This window comes from Falco peregrinus, chromosome 14 (genome assembly GCF_023634155.1).
Source record: "Falco peregrinus isolate bFalPer1 chromosome 14, bFalPer1.pri, whole genome shotgun sequence".
NCBI lineage: Eukaryota > Metazoa > Chordata > Aves > Falconiformes > Falconidae > Falco > Falco peregrinus.
In genome coordinates, this window is record NC_073734.1 from 22,296,155 (window position 1) to 22,321,391 (window position 25,237).

Below are 25,237 nucleotides of genomic sequence, written 5' to 3' on the forward strand. Positions count from 1 at the left end.
AAATTTGGCCAACATAATACTAATTTTTTTCTATTTCTACTACCCTGGCTGCTTGTAACTATTACATGAAATTTGAGCAAAAGGTGAAACAAGGATTCTACTGCCTATAGGTACAGATGTACAAACAAGCTACTACAGGGTGTGCTAGGGTGTGAACACGTAGCACATCACATGCTCTGCAGAACTTGTCTGCAACCTGTTCTTTCTCTAGTTTATTTTGTGCTATTACTACACAAAAGCGGACTTTATGATACTTTGCTAGCCAACAGGAACTTGTGTACAATAGATACATTTTCAGGCTAGGTGACCACACTGGGGCCTTCTTTCTTAAGATACAAAATCATTTCTTTCTGGGAGTTACAGCTTTTAAATATTTTTAGACAGTAGATACATCTCATATTTCAAAGACATGCACATGGCAATAGACTACACATGCAAAGACACGGTTGTAGATATCAGAAACACCATCAGGCAGAGTAAATACATCTTACAAAATTCTTCCAAAAGAAAAAAATCCTTGGAACTAGCTTTCTGGTTAGGAAGATTTTTATACTGTGGTTCCTCTGAAAATCAGAACATTCAGCACATATTTAATTTTAAGCTTAGGAGTGGTCACATTAAAGTCAGTGAGAACAATAACGCACACAACAGTTATGCAGGAACAAATTCCTTGCACAATTAGGGATTTTCCTTCCTTTTATAACATATGCATTTGATTGACTTATAACTTTAGTAAAAAAAAGCTGTTTATCCTGTGAAAAAACATGACACTATATATGCAATCTCTCCCTGTATACAACAATGTACGTGCATGAATACAGATGTGTGCACACAAACACAAACTGTTATTGTCCACTGACTGGTTCCTTGTGTTGATTGAGACCATTCATTAGCTCATTAAATCTTTTCTAAATATGTATCATCTTCTCCATATTCTAGTGAATATGCAAATATTGGAGGTTATAAAGTAAATAAATGCCAGAGGCAATGAGATAGGTACGTTACATAGAACTGAAAGCTAAGTGAGAGTTGTGTGTCATTTGCAGCATCCGCCCAGTTCAACATACTGAGCAAAAGGGTGAAAAATGGAGAGCTGAGAAGGCATGAACAAAACACCAGCAAAACTAGATTCCCATTGGATTGTTTTTTCTAAATGCAATGATTCATAATGGGCAGTCAGACTTGGAGATGATGTTTACACTCCTGAAGAAAACTGTCCGTGATAAATACCTGAAACTAAGGTAATACCTGAGATTAATACACATGAGATTAATACAATTAATAATTGTAGACTGAGAAGGAAATCCACTTTGTATGGTCTTATAAGAGATGTAGCCTTCATCTTCTTTGGCTTCTCTGAAGTAGAAATTGCTCAAAATTAAACCCATCTACGAAAAATCTGTCCTGTACTATTGCGCTCATTACATCTAAATGGAAAATACACAACCAGTCTGAAACATAATTTTAGAGGTCTGATGTTAAAACAACAATTCATGACACAGCATACCAGAAAATATACTTTCAGAAAGTAAAAATCAGGGATGATACAAGAGAGGTCTTTAATATATTAGTAATTTTAAAAATTAAAGCTTTTATTATCAGTGAAAAATGCTAGGCTTTGGAGCATATTTCTAATGTGTTACAAGTCTGGGTCTGCAACGGTTTTTTTGTTCTAGCCTTAAACCAGAATAAAAATCACTCCTTTTGCTCTGTGGGCCTCTAAGGCATCTTAAGGCAGCCTCTGGGCTCATTTCTAAAAGGAGGAGTTATATGTGATGGACTTAAACAACTACTTATGTATGAACCCTGTAAATGTAAGGAATAATAACCTGGGATTCCAGTCTGACCTCTGAGACATGTTGAAATCAAATACCTGAAGAGTAGGTGTTCACTCTGAAGACTTGTTGTTTTTTAGTTTCTGCAAAATTATTTTTCCAGATAAAAGTTGCTAAAATTGCTTTGTGACTATATATTCCTTGCTTGTGTTTAAAAATTACTTAGAGACTTTGGCAATCAAAGGCTAAAACTTCTTCTTTAATTAAGATGTGGCAAGCTTTGCCTGTAAAGACAATTATTTATATACTTAACATATATGTATATACTTAATATATACTTTATATATACAACTCTTTGTTCATTCTAACTATACTGTGAGAAAATGTTAATTTTAACATTTTAATGTAACTTTCTCTGTTATTATTTCTCCATTATTCTCAATCCAGGAAGCCACTTGCAAAAGCCTACTAAGTTTAATTCCGTACTAGTTTAAGATGTCCTTCCTGAAATACCAATTCTAGAAAAAGTCAGCAAATTCTTTTAATAATATAATTACCTGTGCTGTATGTTGACACTTTCGTTAGACCTATACTTCTCCATGGTAATATATCATTACAGTTTTCTAACTCTTACCCTGACACTTGTGTAGCCTTGGGTACTTCCTTTCACCTTCCATTTTCCTCTGTGTAAACTGGGAGTAATAATAGCACAGACTGGTGTCACAAACAGCCTCTGTCAGCTGTGCAGAGGGTTTTTGCTTGCATGCAGGTCATCGTGGCAGCAGCTGTAATCTGTTCTTACCTCTGGCTTACATTTTGAGAAATGATGGAATTTCTACGGAAATGTTTTATATTATACACAAAACTGAACTCTTTGTCCAGCACCATCAAGCATTTGAAGATTTTAGGAATGTGAATTCTACTCAGAAAAAACACAAACAGAATTCTTCTTCATGATACAGGTGATGTTGGGGCATTAAAAGGAGTGCCCTCCTGACCCCCAGTTTATATTCTCAGGCAGCAGATAGGGTTACTTCATATCACTGCCTTAGCTTGTATAACTGGTCATAAAATTATAGTTTTAAAATTCCTGCAACACTACGTGTTACCATGAACACCTGCAGCCTGGTTTCCATAGGCCAGTTATAAATTTAGTAGAGAAACAGTTCTTTACTTTCACTGCCTTTCTTACTATGGCTTCCCTCTATTTTCTTGTTGATTGAATGGAATCTCTTCAGTTCTGTTAACCACTGCAAAGAGGCAATTTACCATTTCCTGAGCCTGTTTTTATGCAAGTTAAAATCCTTCTTCCTTAAAAAAAAAAAAAAAGTATTTTAATGCTGTATTGGTTTATTTGTTATCATGTAATCATTAATTACACATCCAGAGTTAGCGTTTAAACAACAGATTTCAGAGATAGATAATTAACTGTTCAAAACAGTTCATGATGTTATAGAAAACAAGGTAAATCCTTAGGTTTTCCTGCCATTGGATACTTCAGTAATTTCTATTTCTATAATACAGCTCTTTGAAAAACTAAATAAACTGTAATATTAATCAAAATATGGGAAGTTGCTAGTTTAAGAAGCTAATATTTATCTTTTGATTCAGACAAATCAAATTGGGTTTCTTTTTTTTTTTGTGGTCCACCTTACAGAAAAATACTGATCTGGGGCATGTTTCCATGGCACAGTTACAACCTATACCAGCCAACAGAGACACCATCACACTTCTTAAACAGGAATGATGGTGAGCCACTTTACATGTGGGAAGGGGAAGAAGTAGAAAGAAAAGGAAGTGGTTTTGGCTAAAGCAGCTAAGGTGAAAAGTAATTGCCTGAAAGCATGAAAGTATTCCTAAGCTTATCACTGCCACTCTCTGTGTATTTCATTTTGCCTGTAAATTTAGAAAATGAGAAGGGATTTCCTCAGCATACAAAAAGTAATGGCAAAGTAATTTGGAGGTGTATCTGTTTGCCGTTGTCTCACTATGCTACTCCAACGTGCTGAAAAAGAGCTAGAAACGAGTACCCCTGAAATCAAATGCACTGTTGCAGCGCTGGGAGGTCTGGCAGAGGGTGACCCCTGGCCTGGGGTAGCAGGGTCCCACCTCCTTCAGAAATGGTGTTTCCAAGCTGCCATAAAGATTTAGGAACTAAGCTACTACAAGAGCAGCTGAAGCACAGAAAGGGGTGTTATCTCCCCTAATGTAAGGAGGAATGTCTGTGTGTGTGAGGAAAGTGTAAACCAGACCATGCTGTCAGGTCAGCTCGGGCTAGAGGTCTGCTCATCTCTTGCAGCTCCCTCACCTACTGGTAAAAAAGGCAGGAGAATGCTCTGTGGGATCTTAAACTGTTTCATTCCCTTTGATGTAGCTTAATGCATGTGGATAACACCAGTAATTTAAAACATTAAAATAACATCACTACTTCTCTGTGAAACTATCAGTGTGCCTAAAACTATTTATGTGCGAAAGTTTATATAAAAACAAGGAAACAAGAATTTTATAGCTAATGCAATATGAATTTGATGCTTGGGAAATGCATCATTATGTTTTCAAACACATACCAAGCATTTTTGCTTTTTTGCTGTTGTGCTCTGGATGCTAAATATTTAACTTCATTCAACCAATGGCATTCACCTGAATGAAATGAAAGATCGTATCACATGGCCAATCTGACAGTTACACTGGGTTATTTAATCATCTGGTTAACTCCAGTTAAAGTTCAGTGATCCAAAGCAGGTGAAATTCTCAGTGCAGTTTGTGATAACATCTTTATGATCAGAACAGTGTACGCTTTCCTAGCTCTTTCGCCCATAGAATTTCCATGTGTTTCCAATGGTGAAAAGTTAGGAGTTAAATTTTCTGTAACTCAGAGGAAGCGAAGTATCTTGCTGTTTTTCAAACACTCTTGGTAAGTCTTGAAAAGTTAAGGAAAGAAAAAGGGTTAGATGTAGGAAAAAAACTCCGAAGTTCTTACATTAAACTTCTTCAGATGCAATATTAAATTTACAAGGAATGTAAATACCAGTGAAAAAGTGAAATGTTAAAAGGCAAAATCAACGTAATTTTTGATTTGAGGCTCCCCCTCTTTATACAAAGTTGCTCAACTTAAGCCATTACATAAAATGGCATGTGATAATAAAATAGCGTGGGCATTATTCCACAAATAATTTGCATTATCCTGTTCTTATTCTTTAGTGTTTGCATTGGTGATGAGAAGCTATCAGGTCCCTAAGTGCACTAATAACCCTTATTGACCCTGATTAGCTACCCCTGGGGTCTCCATGGCACAGACCCTGCCTATAGGTCCCAGAGTTCAGCCCCTGCTTGAGCCAAACTGCTGGAGTGCCTGTTTTGAATTCTGCAACAGCCATGCTGGTGCTTGGCCATGTACCTTGTTGATACAAGCCCTGACCTATGGACTGACTTCCCAGCTTGCCCTCAGTCCTGACTAACCCCTGTGGTCCCGCTTGGTGGTCACTGGGCTGTATTTGATGCTGGTTATTCTCGACGGACCTGATCCTGACCCTGATGTACACACTGACACCTTGGCTTGAGAACTGGACCAGCCCTGACTGCATAACAACAAACAACAGGAGCCCTACGTGAATGCACAGAGAAAGCAAATCTTCAGTTTTCATGTTACTTTAGTCACCACAGAGCAATAAGGTGTGTAATGTGAAATGGCTGGGTTTTAGTGTGATATACAATGCAAGGCTTGGGGTAGAATGGATATTTACGGAAAGATGGGTAGAACCCTTCAGTTCTTGAGCTCTTCTTCCTAGAAGTGCCTACGAGTAGTCCTTCAGCAAAAGCAGTTTCTTCTGATTCTGTTCAGAAGTAGGCTTTTTAAAAGTAGGATTAATCAATTAGTATAATGCTAGTCAACGTGACAAATGTAAGAGGATTAAGCCAAGCCATGTTCATAGACAGAGTCTAAAAGCATTACATACAGAAACTAAACATTGCCATAGAGAAAAGGGAATTTGGAATGAAATCACTGTTTTCTGCTTTACTCTTAACATTTCTCCTTTCATCTTACAGACAAAGCTTTCGTGATTTTCTTATCATGGACACCTTCAAGACTGCAAAAAACTATTCCTAATTTTACCACAATGAAGTCAAGACCTCTTGAAACTTTTTGAGAGCACATCAAAACTACCAAGAGCATAGAAATCAATACTACCACCTGGGACGAGACATGAGCTATGTAAGTTCAAGAATCGGGGGTCTAGCTCAACACGCTTATTGATGCTTGTCAGGAGGAAGAAAAAAGTTGTTTTCAGCATAGGCTTTTCTCAAATTGGCATGAGATAATTATCCTCTGTCACAAATTCTCAGCCTGCCTAATTTACACAATGTTTTAAATAATGTGGGCTTGGGTTCCTGGAAAGTAAGGAAAGAATCAACTAGATCACTCTGAAATGAACAGAACTTGGATACTTAACATACTGTTGTGGTTTTTTGTGTACCTTTCTGTCCCAGTGACCTGAACCTTAAAATATGGTTCACAACTGAAACAATAAACAAAGTACTTGCATGGTTGTTCCAGTGACTTAGGCCTAACTTTTTAAAATAGAAGAGCCACATGGTGGCAGGAGAGAACAAGCATGTACAAAAATTGCTCCGCTAAACACTTCATTTCAACTACATAACACTCCTTCCTACAGCATGACTAATGGTTGGTTTGTGGCTATATTTTTAAGTCTAACGGCACAAACATAAATCATTAGTTATAACGTGTAAAAAAAAATGCCTATGACTTTTAAGTTTCTGACACTACTCATCAAGTTCAATAGGGAATTACACAGTGAATGTTAATATTACATTAATTGTTGAAGTTACGTAGTACAGTTAAGACATGGAATCTGGAGCATGTTTTGAGATTGCCTACACTGCCACATCTTACCATAGCATGAGGTGTCAATGACTAGAAGTGAACTTCACATAGCTATTTTCCTATTGTCACTTTAATGGTGACACTACCAGGTTAGTAACAGGCCATAAATGATACTTCAAATCTGAAAATGAAATATTTAGCCCTTCTTTTTTTATGTAATATGCCACACTATGAATAGGTCTGCTATACAAAAATGAAAAGTCAGATTTTTCACTAAATCTACTAAGTCCAAACTACTTATCCTTTGATTTAAGACCATCTGGACATATGGACATCCATAATTACAACACACTAATGTTTCTAGACATCTCAGTACAGTTAGCACTGTTTTCTAGTTAATAGTCAATGGAAATAGTAATGTACTTAGTTGTAGACACTGTTAGTACTTACACAATTGCAGCCAAAACTGGAGTGCAAGCTTTACAATCAGGATGTTCAGGTAGCTGCTTTCTATTAAATTAAGAATAAGTGGATTTTGCAGCTGTAGCAGCTGTATAATCTTGCTAAGTTAAGAGTTGTGACTGTTTAACCTGTACTAAAAGACTTTATAGCATCCTTTCCATTAATTCCATCACTTAAATCACTGACTTCACACATTCCATAAAAACAATTCTATTCTGAACCTTTTTTCAACTGAAATGAATCTAGTTTAAAACTTAAATGAATCCTTACTAAGAACTATTAGCAAAACTTTTAAAATAATTGATTTAAGAGGAAAGAAGACACCAAGGCATCAAATAGCATATGATTCTATTATCTCCCTACCTATCAGTGCAAGAATTTTCTTAGTATTGTAAACAGTGTTGTAAAGTTTATGAAATCTTAGTGGCCACCATCATAGTCCTGGTCACACCCAACTCCTAGTGCTAACAGAAGCAGCATAAGACACCCTCTCAGAGTACAGGGTTATGTCTCTCTAAACTGTGTTTTATTGGATTTTTTTCTCTAACCTGTTAACAACCAGTGGAGATCTAGCTGGGGAGTCTTCTTATAAAGAACTGTTCTGACAAGAAATAATTTCCAAAAACCTGAAACTGCCTTCCAACAGAATAGTTCTCACTTCCCTCTCTGTTCACTTTGTATATTCCATTTTCACAGCTGAACTTCTCAATTTCATACTAAAGTCATTTTCTTTTTAATAACCTTAAATGACTTATTTCTCACTTCCTTTTCCACTCCAATCCAATCTAAATTTTTCCTTACTCTCTCCTTTTCCTGATACTTGCAGAAAAGGAAGTAATACAAGAGTTGTAGCATATACAACCAAAGAAAAACTTCACCATTGTTAGTATTTGCTAATTCCACTTATAAATCTTCTGAAATATTTATTATGGATCAGATTCTTAAGAATTTGTGTGCCTGTGTTGTCTCCATGCCATCTGTTAGCTTCCAGGTTCTTTTATTCCTTTCACCCAAGTCCTGCATGCAAATCTTTTTTCTAATCCTGTTAATAGTGATCCTAAGAGTTCCAGAGCTGTAGTCTTAACTGTCTTTAAAATGTCTATTAACTTTTGCTCTACTTGTTCCTAGACAATGATCTGTTGGTTTTGTTACAGAAAAAAAAAAAATATATTTTTTAGTATAATGCAGTTGCCCTGTTTCTGCCTGCAAATAAGGAACTCTGTGACTTCCCTTATGTTACTTTTTAAATTACAAGTTGCCTCTAAATATGCACAAAGTTCCACTGCTTTATTCCAGACCTCTGTAATAACTATTTTACCATGATGCTTACAGGAAACTTTTGATGTCAGCAGGCAACAATAAGACTGATACTTTTTCTTTGTGTTCTTTTTTTATCCTTCTTGTATATTGGCTATGTATGAACTAAAAATACTTCAGAGTCTCCTTCAATCCCATTGATACAGCATGAATTCACTTTATGCAGCATGATTCTACAGCAGTACACGTAATAAATTCCTGATGTATACCCATGGAATTTTCACAGCAAGTTTCAGGCTGGGTAAGACTTTAATGTTAGAAGATTATTAATTTTTGCAAACGTGAGAAATTCAAACCATCTGATCACCCCCTAGTACTCGGTGTTCTAAGAAATGTTGCACTGATTTGACATAATGTTCCCTGTACTTCAGTGTAATCTGAGGTGATTTCACTCAGGTGACTGAAGCGGCCCTCTCTTAGCTCAGCCTTCCTCCATGCTGTGTCATGAGAAATAGCCAGACACTGAAACTACAGACAGACTTCATAAACAAGTACAGAAAAGTTAGGAACTAAAAAAAAATAACAGGAACTCACATGAGACGAAACCTCATTTTCCTCAGAAGGGTACGAGTGTCTCAGGAGTTACTAGTAAGACTGCTCACACCTCCAAGTCACTGCTTTGAACTAGCCTGAACAATCGAGGAAAGTCTTTGCTTTCTATCGATCTTCCAATATAATCTATAAGATGGTTATGTAATGTAGTCAACAAGAAGCATGTAGTATCACTGTCTTAAGATGCAGCATTTTGGACCAAATCTATGCTAGGTCTTAGGTTTGGCTGGGATTCAGTGCTTCAGGAGATGAGAATATCCACAGTCCATTGGCTGAACGGGCCCTTTGGAAGCCCTGTAGTTTTATGATAGAGCATGTTAGCACAGATGATGTGGTAAATCTCACTACATTGATAGGCTGGATATATACCTGTCAAAGGACACAGCAGTCAACCATGTCACCAGCTTATATTTCTACACTGACTCATATGAGCCCAGTTACGTTACGGCTGTGCTGCCAAAAATAGTGGGGTTTTATCTGTGCATACCAACGTTTGCAAGAATTAACTGTATTTGCTCTGTAGAAAAGTGAAATTAGGTAAGGTTGCTGTTTTAGCATCTTGTACCACTCCTCAAACAGTCTTCAAAGGAAACATAGTTCTTAAAGATGACTGACTACCGCAGGCAGCCACCCAAGGCCATTAATATGGACAGAAGTTCCTAGCTCCTTGATGGGATTAATGTTTTACAAGTATTCAGTACTGCAGCTGCAGGTAAAAAGCAGTGGAGAAAATGTGAGAACTGAATATTGAGGCAGAAAATTCATGCTATCTACTGTCAAAGCACAAAAGTTGAATATAGCTAATGTGCTGCTTTTTATTCTGTTGACCATAAGAAACAGTCTCATTGTTTAGTTAACTTAGTTTAGGTCTCTATACTAAGTATTGTAATTCCAGTGGAAGAGCAGCACCTGGTAGTAAATGATTTGGAATCCTCAGAGTAACAGCTTTCAATTCAAAACTGCCTTAACTAATATTTCATTATTCCCTAGAATGTATTTACTGATATACTGATGTTACTAGTTCTGTTTTTAACGGTGCTGAATGCTGGGCAGGATGCGGCCTCAGCAGCAAAGTTCCCTTGTCTGTGAGTGACAGGATCAAAAGAAAAAAGGTCTGACTCACTATTCCTTATCCATCGATCTAAAAACCAAATGAAACCCAAACACCACTGCAGTAGGCAGTATTGCACAGAGTATATATCTGGTCACTGATCCCTTTACAGTCTGTCCAGGGTTTGGCATAGCTGAGCATAAGGCACTTACTCTGCAGCCAGTGCTCCCCAAAGGCTTGTTGTATAGCAAATGGCACAAAAAAAGACGGCTTCGTTCATGACATAGGTGATACACCCCCCGAGATGGTTAAGGATTTAGCCTAATTCCTAATAAGAAGGTTGATTACACCTAGGTATAGGGCACAGACTGATAGAAAGGAAAATTCTGGTCAGGTAGCTTGTACTAAAGTTTGTCTGGGTCTTTTCCCAACCTGTAAGTTGTGAAATGTTTGGCTCTTTGCGGCCTAGAACTCTGGTTCAGTTGCAGAAGTGTTCATATGCTTACTATCTCCTCATTTGTTCTGTGTGGTTGAACAGTGAGTGGCTCCTATCTCAAGAACATATTGGGAAACACAGCTTCACTTTTTTATGCTGTAGATAACTAAAGTTGCTGCCTTTATTGTGAGGTGATGCCACATTGCTATAGCAAATATACTAATAGCAATTACAGGGCCATTTGAGGGGTGAAAAAAGAGTGGTAGGTGGATGGGGTAAAGTCTAAGGGATTTCATCTGCTGCTTACTCTTTGTTGCAAATAAGGCCTGGCTAAAGTTTTATTTACGTCAGTTTTAGTGAAGGAGTCCTATTGATGGAAAGCCTTCTGCCGTGTGGACTTTTTTCCTATTAAGAAAAAAAAATTAATTTTTAATAATAAGCAGGAATAACAAATACATATGCAAATTTTAGAGAAATATTCTTCCATCAGCAGGTAAGGATTTTACTGCCCCGTGTTTATTTCCATTTACAAGCTAAATTAATACAACTCAAATATCCTTAGCTGTTACATAACTGGATTTTTAAAATTAAGTTCTAGCTAGTATTTGTAATTGCTTTGTAAAGATAAGTAACATGCCCATTTAGCAGCTCTCCAGAACAACGTACAGGAAATTACAGTATGTTTCTTAGTAATCAGTAGTTATTTTGATCTTATTACAAATTATTGACTTAAAAATAAGCAAGAAGCATAAAAAATGTTAGGCATAACTGAAAAAAAAACTTCAAAAGCAAACACTTGATGCCATGCAGTTTTTCCACAGTGAGTTTGCACACATGCACAAAACTAAAATAAAGTCCTTGCAAGCGCTAAATTTATCGGTTTCTTATGGCGAAGTCTATTCTATTCTACAAGAAAAGAAAAAGAAAAGAATGCTTTTATTTGGAAGGTGAAGTTCTTATGATATTAGACACTTTGTATCACTACCATAATTTTCTTACACATAAAAATAGTATCAAGGATCTCTCCTTCCCTCCCAGCAGAGCCTAATCCAATTCCTCCATAATGTAATAGACATCTTGGAAACTTTGAGGATACCCATAGTATGTATATTTAATATATCAATAGTTTGCCACTGAAGTATGCAATGTATGTGACATCAAATATAGCATGAAGGCTGTAACTGTGTTTGTCATACAGCACAATTCTTGTACCTCCTGATTTTTTCTGAAGAGGCATGTCACAGTTCACATTTTACTTGTTAAAACCTATTAGCAAAAGAGAATTCAGCAAATGAGCCTAACTGTGTAAACAACCCTTATTACTTTCAAACCTAAATAAAGCAATGAATAAAAATAGCTTTATATTTTCCATCTACTCAAAGTTTTATGTGTTATTAATGTACTTGAAAACCATTCTTACCCATATCAAAAATTTCAGTATGCTCTCTTAAAACTTTAGATTACATAAGGATTTTTGAACAGCTAACATCTTTTTCTGAAGAAAAACTTAGTTTTAAACTTTCAAAGCTTCTGTGGTCCACATATGGTCCTTTTCTGATTTCTGCACACATTCTAGAAATCACAAATAATTTTAATGGAAAGTACAAGTGCTAGTTTCATGATCTGCATATTAACTTAGGAACTGAACTTGGCTGTCAATGCCAATTGTTTTATAACACACAAAACAAACTTTAAAATCTTTTACCTGGCTCTAGCTTTACCCAGACTGCTTAGTAAACAAAACTGAGAGTACGAGGAGAAAGGACTAATGAAGGCATGATGCAGAATCACATTATTCACTAAGTCTATTCACAAAGTTCCCTGTTAAAGATTTTCTGTGCTTGCTAAAGTTTCTTCTTGTTTGGCTGCACCCAAACTTTTTTTCTTGTCTTCCTCTGTTACAGTCTGACTCATCTGTTCAAACAGCTTTGATATCTTGGCAAATCTCAGGTGGTTCTGAAATTTTTGGGCAGCAAAAGCATAAAGTAGAGGGTTAATACAGCTACTGATGAATACAAGTGCACCAGAGATGTACACTCCTCTGCCTACAATTTCATCCAGTGCCAAAGATAGTTCCTTGTTAGAGAGTTCTATCTGAATTGAAATAATATCTAGGATGTTAAAGAGATGATGAGGGAACCAGCATAAAATGAATGCCACCACAATGCTGGCAATGAGCCGTTCTGATCGCTGCTTAGATTGGTAAGTCATTCTGCTTATTCTTCTTGCAACACACACGTAACAAGTGCAAATAATTAAAAAAGGGATTACAAAACCTGCAAGAGTCTCCAGCAAAAGATATGACACTTTCTGTCTGTTAGAAGAGTAGTTACGACATGTGCATAGTAGTCGACCGTTCGTTTCTTCCGTCTCTTGAAATGGAATGACAGAAATGCCAAAAGTAATAGACAGGAACCAAATGAGGAACATGATTAAAGAAATTTTTTCTTTTGTTTTGTATCTTTGAATTGTGAAAGGGTAAAACACAGCCATTAACCGCTCCAAGCTCAGTGCTGTAATTAGAAATATACTCGCATACATGCTGCAGTAAATAATGAAAACCAGTATTTTGCAGAAGATGACTCCAAAAACCCATGAGTCAGCAAAGGAGTAAATCCAAACTGGTAAAGTAATCAGCACAAGGACATCCGCAATGGCCAGATTTAAGATCAGCAGGACTGAAGGAGATACTTTCTTCATTTTTGTACAAACAGTCCAGATGACGATGCAATTTCCAGGGGTCCCAATAATAAACGACAAGCTCAGTATTATGCAGACTACTGACCGCACAATATTCCATGTTGAGTGGATACTGCTTTCCTCAGCTTGACTCATTCTGGAAATTATTCAGTTCTTCTCGGTTGCCAATATCCTCGGTGAGTTACACTCTGCTTTTATTCTGAAGGTGTTAGTGAACTACTTGAGAGAAAGTTCTCTAACTGACATTCTGCAGACTAATATGGCATTGAGCTCACATCCTAATGCTCACTCTTACAAACACTTGACCACATACGGCAGTTCCTGTTGTTTAGGAAGACTGTGCATTTTTGCATACAAAGCAAAAATAAAAAATACAGCGCAGCACCTGACTTTACTTTTAGTTATACATCTGTCATACTTCAGCAGATTTTAAAGCACGTCGGTGGTCTTTCAAGAGTGTCCCTATTTAAAGAAGCTTGTTACGTTGTTAAAGTTACTGATCTAATCAACAGCTACGAGAAGAAAGAAACCTTCTTTATGCTGTTCTACTTGTTTTATGGTTAACTCCATATTTTATTTTATTCAAAGCCAAAAATAAGAGAGGTGGCAGATAAACCACAAATGTGCATTATATGTTTGATGTGAAATTCCATTCTAAAGCATAAAACTGCTGTGCTTACTGCCTTCATGTCATCTTTTTTAATTCAGCAGAAAACAGTCAATCGTGCTTTAGAAATATGCTGGCATAAAGGAGCTCAACATTTGTCCTATAGCAAGACTGTACTGCTACAATAAAGTGGGTGGGAGTTGTATTTCTAATGCTCTGGGAAATTGCAGGCTTTTAGCCTAACAATAACCATCAAATATAGAGTTATAGGAGGAAATGCTCCATGTCTGAGAGAAAATTTATTATTATGCTGTCCTCCTGCTGCGCCAGCAATGAGCTATGACTTTACCTCCCAGAAAGTTTGGTAGTCAGTGCAGTATTCAATTCCTGTGTGAATCCTATATTCTTCAGTGTCTGGCCATGGAATATGAAAATATTTTGTTATCCTAATGTCAAAACATCTTTTAAAGTCAATTTCTAAAAAGTTAAAGGAGGAACTAAAACAGCAGCACCAACAGAAATGTTTAAGTCACAGAAGTGAAACTGGAAGGGTATTTGCCATAAAAAGATGCACAGAAAAAAGGAGTTATGCATAGCTTTCTTTCTTCCCTAAGTATTGAGGCAGGATTTTACAAACCTGGCAAATGTAGTGCAGAATATTAAGTTGAAAAGTATCTTTCACCATGGAAAAAGGATTGCAACACCATCACCCTCAAATTAGTTTGCTTAGCTGGTTTTGATCTCATAAGAGTATAATGAGATTGAAAGCAAATCCAGAATAACTCCACTGAAGTCAAGTATTGTAACTTCAAAATACTATTTGTGTAATAAAGATTTAATTTGGATTTAATCTGATAATTCCAGTTGCTTTTATTTTTAACTACATTTAATACAGATCGGGTAAAGGTAAAACCCAAACCAGTTGTTTGTATTCTAAAGGGAATTTCTGAAAACCACTTGACAAAAGCAAGTAATGAGAGGAAGTGCTGGGCAATGTCTCTTCTTCTAATGAAATCACCATTATCGTCTATACAGAAATCATTATTTCTCCTGAAGTAACTTTGGAAGGGCTCTTGATTAATTTATTGCCAGTGGTATAGCTAGATTGAACTAAATTGCAGATTTTTATAGGAAAAAAAAATTATTCAAGGAGAGATGCCTGGTACCTCCTGTTGCCCAATGCTACAGGGACAGGCAGGTTCTTTTAGGTAAAGTCTGAAACTAGATTGTGATTATTATATCACACACCAATTATTAGGCATTTGACCTGATCTGCAGAGGGCCCAGGTGACTAAAAGCCTAGGTAACTAAAGACTCTAGATAATAAGAAAGCTATACTGATTACTAGAAATTCTGCTTAACTGCAAGTTATGATAATTGCTAAAAATATTGTGTAACAATAAGCTATGCTAACTGCTAGAAATTGTTGACAATCATAATGATTATGCTGATAATTATTTTTTTTATGTCATAATAAAGCTCTAATTGTAACTACAACCCTGTGGCCAGTCCTCATTCTATCAAGGATCCCTAAAAGTACCTGTATGCTCCTGTAGCACTGGGTGAAACCTCTGTAAGATTCTCCTCTATCAAACTTTAATTTCGGTGGCAAAGAGCAGTTGCCTGCACAACTATTGCTACCAGTATTAACACAGTTCTAATCTGGTGGTGTACGGATCTGGTTGAACTTCTGAGGCATCTGTCCTTAGATTTTTCGGAAACATGTTTCTCTAGTTGAAGTTTGCTTGCCAGATGGCCTCTGCCTCCGGCTGTCTCTTTCATTATAACAAGAAAACAAATGAATCTCAGAACTGCAGCAACAGCCTGAGATTTCTCTTTCACAAAAGATCCCAGACAGGTGTTGAAATGCTAAGACTTCCTTGAGTAAGACTCTGAAGACAGGCTATTAGACTTAATATCACAGATATTAGAATTAACATTAGCTAGGGAGCGTGTTTCTGAAGAGATCTATGTGACTGTTGGATCACCATGAAAACTTCACAGTGTTTGTAAGCTGTCTTTGATAATCTCTAAAAGTGTCTGACTTGTCAAATGTACACTAGTAGGACACGAGCTGTATGGGAAATTTGACAAATACTTCCATTAACATGGGGAGCAGCGTAGCATGTTCAACAACATGCTAAACACCACAGTGGCTGAACAACCGGTATTTTACTCATTCTAGTGACCAGATGTGGGTGGGGTTTTCAATGTATGAACATGCAGTTGGACTTCTGACCACATAAGCTCTGGTCTAATTCTATTAACAGCAGTGAAAAACAATTCAGTCATTAACATGAGAAACTTTCTGTTAAGTCTGTTACCTTTAGATTGGCAAATAACTTCTAAAAAATTTCCAAGCTCTAGAAGAAGTCTCGCTACTGCACAAGAAACATTTTGAGCAGAATTTGCTTTGGCTTAAATATTAGGGGGGATTTCATTCATCCTTGAAATTACTTATTTTTCTTTGTATACATGCATGAGCCTCCCTCTGCTGGATGGTTTGTAATTTACACTGCTACTAAGATTTTCAGATAGTTGTGTTTGGACCATTAACTGTAAATTACAATTGATATTTCCAGCTTTTGCATATTTATTCTGAGAATCAGAATTTCACTTCAAGATGCTGAGAGCCTTTGGGCTAACAGCCTCTGCTCAAAATGCATTCACCCCTCCACGCAGTAAGAACATGCCTGTAATAGTTTATAGAGTAGCTGATGCATGGGAAATCTGTATCGTGTAACTTGTATGAATAGCTGTACCAAAAAGACTTTTAAAATCCTCTCTAATATTTGTCTTCAGAAGGAACCCCTGGATATTCACATAGTAAGTGATGGTACAATACTGATCACCAAGTATCACGTATCTGCTGAGATGCTGGAAGCTGATGTTAGTAACCCTGTTTGCCTGCTAAAGCCGAAGGGAGGAAGTTACTAGTCTAAACCTTAGTCCTTCAGCCATTGAAGCAGGCTTGGTATAGCTATCTTACAACAAACTCAGTTGAATGGTGCTATTAATGACAGTGTGAAAATGGCACATTTTGCCTTGATCAGAGAATTATGAGCTAGTTCATAGCTGATGTAAATGTTGCCTTCTTGATTACAGGAGGGTCTCTGATATAAATGGGATCTCATGGTGGTGCACAACAGCTAAAAATGTCTCTGCTTTGCAACTACTGCAAAGGAAAGTGCAGTGCAGGAAAAGACACATACCAGACATTTCTAAGCTCTTGCAAACACTGTTTGTGACAGCAGCCCATGAGGTAGCAAGTACAAATGGGAACACTCTCAGTGCTTCTTTATCACCAGAGAAAACAACTTGGTGAAGAGTTACCCTGGGATCAGTTCCAGAACGTAATAAAAGATGTGTACCTTGCACTACAAATAGAAAGTTTGAAACATTCTGTGCCATGTGCATTGTTGTTAATCACTCTTCTAATAATATTACAAAATGATACCCCTTACCCAGGTCAGTAGCAAATAATGCCAGTTTCACACAACTGGCCACAGAAAAGACTTCCTGTTTGTTATGTTCCGGGAAAACTGTTTTAGAGCTTCTGATAGAAGGAGTGCTTACAAGGCATCTCTTGTATGTGCATCAACACATGCTTACATATTGGTACCTTTCTTACCCTAACAGAATGATCACAGACAATCAAAACATGTTTCCAGCAGTTGTGAAACTATTCCAAGTATATGGTGAAATATTTTCCTTGTACAGACATACTAGGTTCATGAGAGTAGAGTTGCTAATTAAGATAGTGGCGAACTGTATTTATAATTCTGACTATAAGCAGGAATATGAATAAGAATATACAGAGATTATGGAAAAACTTAAAAATATCTTTTCTCAACATTATGATGAAAACATATAGTTTTAACTTTCTGTTATTCATAGTACAAGCTTTCAAGCAGTAAACATACACATTTGTTACAATTTAGTGTGAGACTTTGGCCTGTTCTAAATCAGTTATCACTAAGTTGCTATTTGTATGTACACAAACTGTCACTAGCCAAAACCCTCACATATACAAGCATATCTGGCACCGCAATTGCTCCTGGGTTTATCAAAACCACTGTGTATGTCCTCTTCCTTTTGAGTAATAAATTACTGATGACAAATACTGCTTGGATGATTTTCTGCCAAATGTTACTTGATTTTTCTTTACTGTTTAGCTAGACCTACTGCCATTCCCACCTCGTTTGATAGGATTGCATTATATTACTATAGGATCAATGACTCTGTTATTCAGCAATGTAACGGAAGAAAGTCTTTAGCATTGTATCTCTTAATGAAGGAGCTGTGATTTAAAAATGCCTTGCCATGCATGTGCTGCAGCAACAGGTGGTAGCTGTTGTTTTGCATGTAAACCAGGCATACACTATTTACTATGGCATACTGGTAGGTAAAAGGATCTGCCAATGTAGTTATGTGTTTTCAGCACAGGGAGGCACTGGGGAACCATCTGTCGGTTTTTTGGCTCAGACTGCAGGCCACGGCAGTGTAGCCGTGGTGCACCATGTTCAGGGCTGAGACCCACAGAACTCATTCTGTCACATAAGGAGGTTAGATGGTTCCGACTTATATGTCAATATTGTTTCTCATTTATTGACAACTTTTAGATAAAAATCACAATGTCTTTCCCATCTTGCATATCATGCTATTTTCTAAATACTCATATTTATAGCTCTCTTAGTTCTGCTTTGATATATGTGCATTTCCAATGTTATATTCTGCTGTAACTAATACAATAAGGGCAGCACCTTGCACAACAAAAATAACTTGGAATCTGATTTAATTTTCTATGCCTCTGAAGTAGCAAAGTTTGGCAATTATATTAACAATTGGTCCTTCCGTGTAGTTTGCATTAGCATAGTTCTTGTAGTCTCTTTGAAAAGCAGATCAAATTGCAATCTCCCATGCTGTGAAGCAACATGATCAAATCAGCAGATATGAGCAGCTTCTGGGTTTTATTGAATTCCTTCAATACACAAGCATTGAGCCACTACCTTGGGCCCTAGTGTGATATGAAGTCTTGGTTTTGTGGACTTACATCAGAAAGCTTGTTAACTGTGCTGAAAGTAGAAAGATTACTAATTTTATGAGGAATATAAGGATTTTCTCGTGCTCTGTGGCAGCCACCATAGGTGTGTTAGCCAAAGAAACTGAGAGAGGAATGCTTACACCCTCAGCCACTTAGTAATTAACATACCTGTATGTTGTTCTGCATAGCTAGAGAGGCTAGCACACTGTACCATGCTGCTTTTCACAATGTTCTTGTCCAAGCATCCTTAATCTGAAATAAAAAGTAGCCAGGATTGATTCTGAGATGCTTCACACAGCTACAGTAACAGCTACTTACTAAAATCACACATAATACATTGTACAGAAAAAGTGTAATATACACAATCTTCAGTCACAGGTAATTTTTTAATCATTCTGTAATGTGATTTATTCCTTCTACAGAATCTACAGAATTTTTATTTAATATTAGAAATGGCTGTGAATAATGATAACTTCTCCATTAAATGAAGCAAATGTTTTTACTGGCAGAAGTTTCTAGCACCATTTTCTTATTATATATGCATTATAATCTAATTATGTATGGATTTTAAGAGACTTTAAGGCTAATAGACTCTGAAGTCATCCAATCTCATATTATTCTTACATTTGACTCTTCAGTCTAATAACGTGATCTGGGTTTAGGCATTCTTATTTCTTATGTTCTAGTATTGAGTCAGACCAAAAAGTCCTTTCAGCAGCCAAAACCAGCTGCCATGGGAAGAACATAAGGACAAGCCACATACTTGCCCCACATACTCTCTGCCATTTAGCCAATTACAGCTGAGGAGTTTCCTAAGCCAGGTATGGTTTCTGCATGTTTTGTAAAGCTTTGTGGACATTTACTCTGTAGGCTTTCTAAGTCTGTCCTTGATTTGGTGTAAACTTTTAGCAGTGCAGTTTTGGTACATGCTATGTGAAGAAGCACCTCCGTTTTTTTTTTGTTTGCTGGTCTCCTGTTAGCTTTGTCTGGCCCTCACAGTTCATATGTTGGAAGAAACAGTGAATAGTTGATCCCTGTTCATCCTTTTCACAGTCCTTATTTGATTAAACCCTACATCTGTCAGTGATTCCTTATTTCCAGACTGAAGAGTTCTTGCATACATCATCAATGCCTATATAGAAACCATTCCACACTTTTAATCATTCCTGTTGCCTTCTCTCCTCATTCAGTTCTTTTATATTCTCTTTGAAACAGAGCAACACACTAGCTCTGAAGTTCAAGAGTTCAGGTAAACTGCAGTGTTCTGCAGGGGGAGAATGAAAGAAACTAAGTTTCGTGGAGGTGTAATATCCCTCATTTCAAGTCTGTTTCACCCTGCTACAGTGTAAAAAGGAGGATAGCTTGGATGTCAGTACTTCAACTACTGTCAAAAATATTCTTATTGTTTTGAAAATTGGGGATTAGTTTAGTTTAGTTTACGTTCAAACCACAAAAATAATAATTTGTGCTTTTTTGCCTCAATCCCAGTCTGTGCTGTAGCATTTAGAAGACATTGTTCCAAAGGTCACTGTGTCATTCTTCTTTCACTTAGTCCAGATGCTCCACAATCATAGAATTCCTCATGTGATGCAATTACCATGTAATCCTTAAACCACAGGTTGTCCTCTGTCTGGTAGAGCTTTGTATCTGTTTGCTGTGTCCAATTTCATGCTTAAACCATTAAAAGTCAAGTATCATTTAAATATGCCGTTATTTGGTATTGTGTGAAAACCAGTTTTAACTGTGTTGTTTTTTCTTGGTCCTTTGTGCCTTCTTATACCCATCTGAGAAGCATTTCTCCTCAATGGTATTGAATGGTTTATCTTTAATATCTGTTCTTTCCCTACACAGAAACTGTGTGACTACTTTTTTCACGATTGCTGGTTTCCTGTCTTTTGAGTTGCTATATATTAACCAATTTGTGTGGTATCCGACCACAAAACTACTGCAACTATTGCTACAGCTCTGCTGCCTTGGTTCCCCTTCGTATTAGCTGGATGTACTTCATGTTGGTATAGCAAAATGTTTGCTATGTGTAATAAATCTATACACAGAGCGCTGGTTTGGGGCATATTTTGAGGTCTGTTACTGTGTGAAAAACAGACTATATAGTAGAGAAAACTGGGCTAGACACCAATGCTGAGTGTCAGTTGCTCAAATCATTAGCTTCCTCCCTCTGATAAATCACAGATCCAGTCACAAACTTTATCCAAATTCTAGTTCTCTGATTCAGGTTTTGAACAATGTTAGGTTGAATCTATAGTTTAGGAGGATTGCTAGGTTACTGCTTATCATCCTGTAGTACTATCTTCTATACAAGGTTATACAGACATCAAGAAGAAAACTCCAAAGCATATAAACCCAGAATTTAAACAGACTTTCAAACAGAACTTAAATTTTGAAAACTGCTCGCCCTTTCTATGTTATCTGAGAGCAATCACCTTCCGTAAGCTTGCCAAAATGAGGAAATATCCAATAAAATGGAGTCAGATATACTCTTTGAGAGAATTTTTTCTCAGCTCAGCAAGGCATCTTTGCAGCCCACGAACACAGCAAAACTTTTCACACATTATGTTAGGATGAGGTCTAAGCAGAAGAGTGAAATTGCCTCACAATGGTATATCCTTTGACAGGAAATCATGAGACCAATTTATCTGCCACAAGAAAGCTCATACAGATTTCTTGCTTTCAGCAGAAAATTTGCTTTTATGTCACACGATAGCAGTATATATTTTCTGCTGCTTCTTCGGCTTGTAATCTGAGCAGCTTCACTTCCAGCTGCCAAACACTGACAGCCAAATCACTTTCACCATACCATGAAGCTCTTAGGAGTATTTGTCTAGTAATGTATTGGCAACGCAGCATGGTAGCAATATTTAAAGCATCCTAAGCTGTTTATAGCATATTGATAAAAAAAAAAAAGTAAAAAAAAGTTTACCCACTAAATCCACTTTCCTAAAGTACTATGTCCAGACTGTCTCTGGGAAGCTTCCCCTTTCCAACGTGTCCACAGATGTCTCTAAAATACCATTTTGCAGTTTAAAACATGATAGGTTAGTTCACTGCCCTCTGTTCAAAATGCCCTTCACTCAGTGTTAATCCTAGAAGTGGGTTAAATGAAATGGTGGAATTTTATTAGAATTGTCATTTTTTACTGTCCTTGTATTATTTTCCCACTAGAGCTATCAGAATAATTGTCCTGATTTAAGTTTGATCCTAGCTATGATTTGAATAAAAGGATTAGAATGATGACCTTCAAAATCCCCTTCCAACCCTGATTTTCCTACAATTATGTTTTTGCACTGACACGTTTGACACAGCCTGACACAATGTTACTCAGGATGCTGCTGATTAAACCGTTTTCCCATGATTAACCATTCCCAGCTGCCTGTGTCCCCCAAACTAGAAGGGAAGTATGTCCTCACAGGAATCATCAAGCAGCAATTTTTAACTTAACACGCCCAAAGGATGGGACAGTAAGTGTCTACACAATTTAGATGCATGTATAGGCTACCTATCTCTTTCATTGGGAAGTGATATCAGCCAAACAGCAGATCAGGCACTTACTTTTACATGCACTGACAGCTGAAGCTCAGATCTTAACAATTAATTTTGCTAATCTTGTTAATTTTGTTTGGTTTTTTAATGAAAGAAACTTTGGTAAAATCTGGGTCTTTCTTATTTGTTTCTTACCTGTAGTCAGTTTCCGTACTCCTGTCCAGTTTTTTGATGTGATCATCTGGATTTAAAGGATAGAAAATAAATGGGTGGTCTATGTACATTACATCTCCACACCTAAGAAGACCATTTGCTTTATAGATGCATCTGTTAGTGGGATTACATACATGTTTCAGATCCAAAGAGCCATAATTATAAAATGAAGAAAAAAACCCCAACTTTACACATCCCTTAAACTCAGTTACACTTTCATCAGTTCATTTTTTAATGCACTCACTAAAGAGGAACTCTCAGGTTGTTTCTTATAGGCTGCAGTGAAGTCTCTCAATAACTATGATCAGGGTCAGATCTTTTTTCCTTCCTTTAGTGTTTGAACAATTTAGCACTGAAAATGAGTGAGTGAAACCTTAATGAGACTAGATAAAGACCAACATTCCCCTCAGTAAGTTACTAAATGACTAACATCAGTTTCAGTTCTTCTGGATGCACTTGTGTTTCCAGAAATGGATTCACTTTTGTCAGTAAACACTTGGATCTAGCAGCAGCAGTGTTGTGTCTTTTCAGTTTGAACTAGCAAATTTCCTAAGCCCCGTATTTCTCAGCAACTCCTCTGACACCCTGCCCAACTGGGATACCAAAGAAGGTGTGACACTGAATGAAATTGCTTATTAAACAGAAGAATAGTGGTCTCCTTGCCTTTTCATTATATGTGAGCTAGAATCCTGAAATGCTTCTGTTTGACTCATGCCACATGACAAACAAGATTTCTTTTGCTTTCCTGGACAAGTATGTCACTGTGCCCTGGCCACTCCTACAGTCTTCTAAGACTTGTTAGCCTTACAACAGCATGCTGAATTCTTTTTCTCCAAATCTTCTCTTCACCTGAAAAGTATCTTGCCTGCAGATCAAAACCACCTTAGCTGTCTGCCTCCGAGGGTGCAAACAGTTTCTCTGCACAGCAGAAAATGCCAAGTTCTATCACTCACGCAACATGCTGGGAAGTTGTAATTCATGCAAACTTGTGCAAAACATAAGCTGTCCCTGAGGGTTCAACCTATTCAGTTTTCAACACAACATCATTTCAAATCCTTCTCCCCATATATTCTTCCTACACAAAATCCTATCTCCCTTTTCCATCTTCCTGTGCCACCTTTTATTATTATTTTTTTAATTCCATATTTTGCCTAGCTTCAATTTCAAAATTCTTCAGAGGTCCAACCCAGAACACCAACTCTGAGTAAATCTGGAGTAAAACTCCCAGTACCTGAAATCCCAGCAATCTTGCTATGAATTTCTCACTTGCAGATTCTTAAAAAATTCTCTTTGACTGAGGAGGAATTCTGCAATTCAGCTTGTTAGCCATTAGATCCTCACAATTTTCTGTGAAGCCCTATTACATGGATGATTTACAAGGACGAATTGATTTGCTTTGGCAAAATGTGAGCCAAAAGAGTAATAAGATATCTTTAATACAGATTAAGGGTTTGAAGATAGGAGAGATGACAGTGATGGGATCTATTAATTGTGGCTATTCTACCTTGGCAAACGGCTAGGCTCTGATGTTCTAGGTTGATGCTCATGCAAGCCTGCATTTCTGTACTCCCACTGACCAGTTGCTCTCTTCCCTTCTTTCTGACCCTGTTCCCCACTGTAACCAAATTTAGCCTGAAAGACACTGAGGAACCTATTTCAAGCCTTGTTTACTGTCCTAATGCTAGGCAGCAGCAGCATGGGGAACAGTATGTAAAGTGCTGAGGAAGCAGGGAGAAGGGAAAGGAAGGGGAAGTATCCTTGCAGCCCTGGCTCAAACACATGTCAGATTGTGTTCTGGGACTGCACTACTGCAACTACAGCCTGAGTTAACAAGACCAGTGACTTTCTAAAAAGTCTGCTAACCCATCCAACATTTGAAAAAACATATCTGTGCTAAAGGTAAGAAGTCAATATCCTCTTCAGGCAGTCCAGAAGTGGAACCATCCTCTGGCTAATTTCAGAAAACCAGGCTATAAATTGAACTGAATGTCTGGCATATTTATGGGATCTTCTATATTTAAAGTTTTACTCTGAAGAAATATTATTACATAACCCAGTGTTGCTATTAAAAAAATGCACACTCAGCTCTTAAGAAAAATACTTGTTTATGACTGTCCCCCTTTCAGGTCAGCTGCAACATGTAAGTATTATTACAGGTCTGTCACAATTGTACTAAACCCAAAATACGTTGTAAAAGTATGACTGACTTCAACTGGGCCTCAAACCATTCTTGAGAAAGAAGGGATTAAACTTGCTTTTTGCCTCCTGAGTTGAGTTGCAAGGGCTGATCTTTGTTTAAAAAAACCTAAGCAATTATCTTGATCTGTGGACAGTGAAGAAAGATCATACTGGTGTGCGCTTTTATTTTAGCACTTCTTTTTCAAAATAAAGTCATGAGTAAACAATGGCCAGGATGCCTAATGATGTAGGAAAACTTAGAAGGGTAAATCTGTTGTGTCAAGGAGCACTGGAAATCCTTGTGGTACAGAGAAAATAATTATTAGGGGGCTGGGGCAATTCCCAGGTTCTTTAGAAAAAATCTGTATTCTCTTAATGAAGCTTAAAACCAAACAAGTCCGCTGTTCTGAATGTGAACTTTAAGAATTGTCTACTTGTGGCAAATGAAAACAAAATGTATAGCTCTTGTCTTCCTAAGTGCCTTACACCCCTGTATACGTTAGTTTTTATCAGTGCATAGGCTTATGGAGGTTTTTGGGTAGGCCTGACTTCTCACCAGTT

General features: G+C 37.2%; 1 protein-coding gene and 1 long non-coding RNA gene across 2 annotated transcripts in view; both read right to left on the minus strand.

Annotated features, from left to right (window-relative positions):
- Positions 1–10,930: 10,930 nt before the first annotated feature.
- On the minus strand, positions 10,931–13,440 carry LOC101911679 (leukotriene B4 receptor 1-like). Its single transcript, XM_005233510.3, has one exon. It carries the CDS (start codon positions 13,269–13,271, stop codon positions 12,261–12,263), a length of 1,011 nt encoding a protein of 336 aa, XP_005233567.1. The 5' UTR covers positions 13,272–13,440; the 3' UTR covers positions 10,931–12,260.
- A 4,800-nt stretch (positions 13,441–18,240) lies between these two features.
- The window catches only part of LOC129785641 (uncharacterized), a 99,659-nt gene continuing 92,662 nt past the window's right edge, over positions 18,241–25,237 (minus strand). The window contains exons 4-5 of the long non-coding RNA XR_008749794.1: positions 22,481–22,526; positions 18,241–19,039 (exon numbers count right to left, since the gene is read on the minus strand). This is a non-coding gene — a long non-coding RNA (uncharacterized LOC129785641). The remainder of the gene's footprint in view (positions 19,040–22,480; positions 22,527–25,237) is intronic.